The sequence below is a fragment of the Sorex araneus genome, chromosome 4 (genome assembly GCF_027595985.1).
Source record: "Sorex araneus isolate mSorAra2 chromosome 4, mSorAra2.pri, whole genome shotgun sequence".
Lineage (NCBI taxonomy): Eukaryota > Metazoa > Chordata > Mammalia > Eulipotyphla > Soricidae > Sorex > Sorex araneus.
In genome coordinates, this window is record NC_073305.1 from 170572907 (window position 1) to 170578516 (window position 5610).

At 45.8% G+C, this 5610-nt stretch overlaps 1 protein-coding gene across 1 annotated transcript; it reads right to left on the minus strand.

The window, feature by feature from the left end:
* Nucleotides 1-4613: 4613 nt before the first annotated feature.
* On the minus strand, nt 4614-5410 carry SF3B5 (splicing factor 3b subunit 5). The gene is made up of 2 exons (XM_004608991.2): nt 4910-5410; nt 4614-4876 (listed from the first exon to the last, which is right to left on the minus strand). The coding sequence occupies exon 1, from the start codon at nt 5275-5277 to the stop codon at nt 5017-5019; it is 261 nt and encodes an 86-aa protein (XP_004609048.1). The 5' UTR covers nt 5278-5410; the 3' UTR covers nt 4614-4876; nt 4910-5016.
* Between the last annotated feature and the right edge of the window lie 200 nt (nt 5411-5610).

Below are 5610 nucleotides of genomic sequence, written 5' to 3' on the forward strand. Positions count from 1 at the left end.
TATGTATATGAAGGTGCATATATGTAAAACACAACTGCTATCTATGGAGAAATATATTAATATAGCACTATGGAATATGAAATATGAACTAAATTCCATGAATAAAAGAAAACTAAGTCATAAAAATTATCTACAGTCACTATACTTCAAATTATGTTTTGACTCCTTAGCTTTACAAAGCCAGTACAATGGTTTTCTCCAGGAAACTCATTTTTGCTTGAAAGAATAACAAATCAGTTATTCAAATCTTGGGATGTGGCTGACATTTTCTTGAAAATGAGCCAAGTCGGCCTGTCACTTCCGAAAACAAACAATGTTAAAGTTTCAAGTAGATGCGGAGGGGGGACCCCAGTAATGCACTTTTGGTAAATAAATAAAATGCAATAAAAGACTGTCCAACCCTGAAGTAGTCCAAAAGCATAAAGACCACATCCCTTTGAAATGTGAATCCTGAGCTCTTTGGAGATGGAGAAACTGAGGCACCACCCAGGTGCCTAAATCCAAAGTCCCATCTAGAGAAGAGTGGACCCCTCATAAAAGGAGAAGAAGAAACTTAAAATGATCAGATTATGAAAATAATATCAACACCGTGCTAGGCTTTGTCTGTGATAATGCTCAGATTCCCGTCTTCATATGCAGAGAATTCCAGGAAAAAAAGAAAACCCTTTTATTGAAATTGTACATAACTTCCTTCTGATAGCCACTTTGACTTTCTCTTTCAAGCCCGTGTTCTCCCTTTCTGTGTTTTTCCATTCTGGAGAAGTCCATGTTATCTCTGTCTCTGTCTCTCTGTCTCTCTTTTCTTTTGGGGCCACATTTGGCAACGCTCAGTGGCTACTCCTGGCTTTGCTCTCAGAAATTGCTCCTGACAGTGTTGGGGATGTCAGAGATCAAACCCAGGTTAGCTTTGTGCAAGGCAAACACTCTACCCTCTGTGCTATCGCTCTGGCTCTCATGTTCTCTCTTGACCACAAAACTCTCTTTCTCTCCTCTCTAGTCTAAGTAAATTGTATTCGATAAAAACAATCTGCTCCTGAGACTACTTTCTTTGAGAAAAGGCAATGGGCCTGGAACACTTGTGCCGAGGTTGGGACTTACTTCCCTGTTCTACAGAGGTCAATTCCACTCTCTAGACCGAGGCCATGGCTTCCCAAGAAATTGGGTGGCAGGCTTCAGGTGCAGCTTGTCAGCTGCCTCGCCGGGCTGGCAGAACCTACATCTCATGCTGTGTAGTTGCTTGTAGCAGACATAACCTCTTCTGACCCAAGCCCGGTGGTGAGGTGGGCTGAGCAGGCAAGTGGAAGCACTCTCCTGGAGGTGATCTCTCTTGCCCCCCACTTTACAGAGTCACAGGCACCACTGAATATTCGCTAACATGCTACTTTTGAGCGATCAAGCAAAACTTTGAATTGTGGAAAATATACCAACACAGTGAATTTTTTAACAATATTTTATTTTTCAAATTCTGTATCACACCTGGCAGTGCTCAAGGGCTACTCCTGGCTCTACTTTGGAGATCATTTGGTGCTGGGCTTGAACCCTGGTCTCCTGCAGGTGCAAGCATGTGCTTCAGCCTGTTGATCTCTGGTGGTATTACTTGGCCCCATCCCATCTTTCTAAGTATTATATATTTTTCTATTTTAAACACTCTGGTTTGCAAAGTTGTTCATGATGCATTTGTCAATGGCATTCAATATTCTAATATTAATTCCACCAGTGTGACTATCCCTCCGTTATTCTCTCCATTTCCCCAATCATCCCCAAAACCTGCCCCAGTAGCAGGCCCAAAATAACTTATTTTATATTGCTAATAAAATTATCAAAAAAAAAAACTTCAGTAAAAGAAAACTTGTGAAAATTGTTATATCTGACCATGGGGACATAAGTCCTGCCTGAGTGTTTGCTAAGCTGCAGTGTAGCTAGTTGAGCCTCTATGTTAATGTTTTTGCTTATTGAGCTTAGTTGGCTTCTCTGCTATTTTCCCATCTAATTTGGTGTGCTCCTACTGGGCTGTCAGTTATAGAATTTGGAGAAGTCATGTGGACACGAATGTGGCTGTGCACTCCAGAAACTCCTGAATATTTAATTTGGCAGTGAAGTTATCGGAGGACGATTGGAGAATGTGGGTGTGGCTTCCAGAAGTACGGGAGTGCTGGGGAGAGCCTGTCTGCCCCCACTCCTGGAAGACATCAGACTCTCAGCCAAAAGACTGTTGTACCTTGTTGTTGTTCTGAGTCACCTTCCCACAGTGACCTGTGGTCCTTGGTGCATTTGGGGCCAATGATATGTCTGTCCCCCTCCCTCCCAGCTGATGGACAGTGGAGGCCACAGGCTGGTAAGTCATGGTTGGTAATCAGTGCCCATTTATTTAAATTTCTCAATGTTAATTATAGAGAAATTGTGAATGGTTGGGGGTAACTACACATAGGTGTGGTTGTATATTAATATAAACAGTGAACAGGAAGTTCTACTAGGAGCTCCACCCAAGAAAAAATGTCATCTAGGGGCACCCAGAAATCTAGATTCCTACCAGAAGATTCACCCAAGGGCAAAATTCCATCTAAGCATATATTGCTTTCTCCTTTCTCTTGCTGGTAATCCATTTAAACAATCACATTAAATTTACTTCTTAGTAATATTTCTAGTCATTTTGTATGAACACAGTAATCTAGTACCCTAGATTAAGTTTAAATGCTCTCTCTGGACTCATAGTAAAGAGTGGCTTTTCCTGGGGTTATCTCACTTTTATTTCCCAGACTATAGTCCTCAGGCCAGGTTAGTTTACCCTTACCCAACAGGGCCCTTATTGATAATTACTTCTTTTTAGGTCACAAGTTTGTTCCATGACTGTAGTCTTTTTTGTTTGGAAAATCACTTATGCTTAGTTTATTATTATTATTATTATTATTATTATTTTAATGAATCACCGTGAGGTAGTTTCAGATTTACAAACTTTCATACTTACGTTTCAGTCATACAATGATCAAGTACCCATCCCTCCACCGGTACTTATTCTCCAACACCAATGATCCCAGTACCTCCAACCACCTCCCCCCCAACCCTGCCTCTGTGGCAGGACATTCCCTTTTGCTCTCTCTCTCTCCTTTTGGGTGTTGTGATTTGTAATAGAGGTATTGAGTGGCCATCATTCGGTCTATAGTCTATTTTCAGCACATAGCTCCCATCCCAAGCAGGCTCTCCAAGCACCCTTTACTTGGTGGTTCCTTCTCTATCTGAGCTACCTTTTCCCCCAGCATATGAGGCCGGCTTCCAAGCTGTGGAGCAATCCTCCTGGTACTCATCTCTACTATTCTTGGGTGTAAGTCTCCCTTTCTGTTGCTTTATACTTTACATTCCACAAATGAGTGCAATCTATTTCTGTACCTCTGACTCATTTCACTAAACATGATACTCTCCATGTTGATTCACTTATATGCAAATTTCATGACTTCATCCTTTCTAACAGCTGCATAGTATTCCATTGTGTAGATGTACCAAAGTTTCTTTAACCAGTCATCTGTTCTCAGGCACTCAGGTTTTTTCCACATTCTGGCTATTGTAAACTCAGTGCCGCAATGAACATACAAGTGCAGATGCCATGACTGTACTCTTAATTTATCATTCTTACGGTGTTAGGCTATCCCTTTCAAAGCCAGGGTAGCTTTATACTTGCCCTGGGTCCATTCAATATCCTCAGCAGGACCTACCTTTGGAGTGTTAGGAAATAGGTCAATCAAAGGGCAACTGAGGCTTAAGCCAAGTAAATATGACAGATGCCCAGGAGTAAATATTATTTGTGGTCAATTAACCCCCATGTTACAAAAGCATAGCATTAAATGTCTTCCTGTGTCTATACAAAATGAACATTGCTCTAAAACTATACAAAGGACATAAAGAAAAAAGAAAAGCAATATTTGACTTCTATACAAAATCCAGAAGATTAGGCTTTACAAGTTACAGTGTCTGATTTGAGATATTTGTGATCAACAGGTAGAGGAAGAAGTCTACTCTTGGTGGAGCTTATGGAACCATTTTGGTTCCTTTGGGGATCAAACCCAAGTTAGTAGCAATCCCTTTCTTCCTTAAGTCTTCCTTCGAAGGTCACCACCTTGAGTCTAAACATTATAAAATCACAACCCTATCGTTATTTTCACCCCCAGCAAGGTCCAACACTGGCTTATCTGTAGAGTTTGTGGCTTCCTTCTAACCTCTCCCAGTATAACAAAAGCCCCCAAAGCCTTATGTCATGGGGGAAATTGTCTGCGACATAAAACCCAACCTACATTACTGCTGAAGACAAGGCAGCACCACTCGCAGAGTGTGCCATTTACACAGATGATACAGATGTTTTGAATGGAAAAAGAGAAGTGAGACACCATAATCCCAAACCTTAATTCTGAAGGTACGGTGGGCCTGAATAAAAGCTCTGGGGAAGTTAAAGGTGGGAGAATATTGTCATAGTTGTGTGGCGGGGTGGGAGGAGGGAGGGCGAAATTGCCCCGACCCGAAGGCTTGCCCTGAGCTTCTGCCCCCAGCATGGCCGGCCCAGCTGCCCTTCCCAGAACCGTCTCTGGGCCCTCTTCGCCCTTATACAAGCAGTGGACACCGACACATTGCCTTGAAACGTTTAAACTTTATGGAAAAAAAGCAACAACGATCAACTAGTCCCCCAGGACACGCCCCCCAGTCCTGTCTCACACCAGCGCATCTTCCTAAAGGTTACAGTTCTCCAAGGTTACAGTTCTCAACGGCTCTTGCCGCGTTCCCACGGCGTTTTCGACGGGTCCAGGGGAAGGCAGGGCGGGCGGGACTCCCCCAGTTTAGCAATGCTGAACTCGGAAGGTCTGAGAGGCAGAAGTCATCGAGAATCGGTCCCTGGTGGTGGTGGTGGTGGTGGTGGTGGTGGTGGTGGTGGTGGTGGTGGTGGTGGTGGTGGTGGTGGGGTGAGGGCGGAAGCCCTCGGAGAAGACGCCAACGCGGAGGAACGCAGGAAGAGGGGCGCCGGCCGGGCGGGCCTCAGTTCTCCTCGGGCTTGTCGGCGGGCGGGCCGCAGGGCTGCAGCATCTTCTCCATGAGGTTGAAGCGAACCCGCGCTTTGCTCTCGTTCTCCGCGATGGCAAAGTAGTTGAGCAGGTCGAAGTGGCCCATGTAGGAGCAGTAGGAGTCGCGGTGCTGGTTCACCAGCCACTCCCACTTGGTGGTGTCGGCGTGGCCCGTGCCGATGTACTTGGACTGCAGGTGCTCCAGCTGGCTGTGGATGGTGTAGCGGTCCGTCATCGCGCCGCTTCCCTCTTAGGCGCCCAGGTCAGAGGCCGGCAGACGAGCAGGAAGCGCACTTGAGGCTCTCTCGACGCGGAGAGGACGCCGCGCCGAAGATTCGGAGCCACGCCGTCGCAAGCTAATGACGTCAGGGCGACGGAGCGCTGAGGACGCGCGGGCCCCAGGGCTCCGAGGCGGAAGCGGAAGTGTGGCCGATGCCGGCATTGGGGTTGCCTAGGCGACGCTACAGCAAGCCCGCCCCTTGATGCCTGCCGGTCTGTTTAGAGCCGGCTCTTTCCCCTCCCCCGCCCAGCACGGAGCTTTGCATGCTGGGATTTGTAGTCTTTGAGG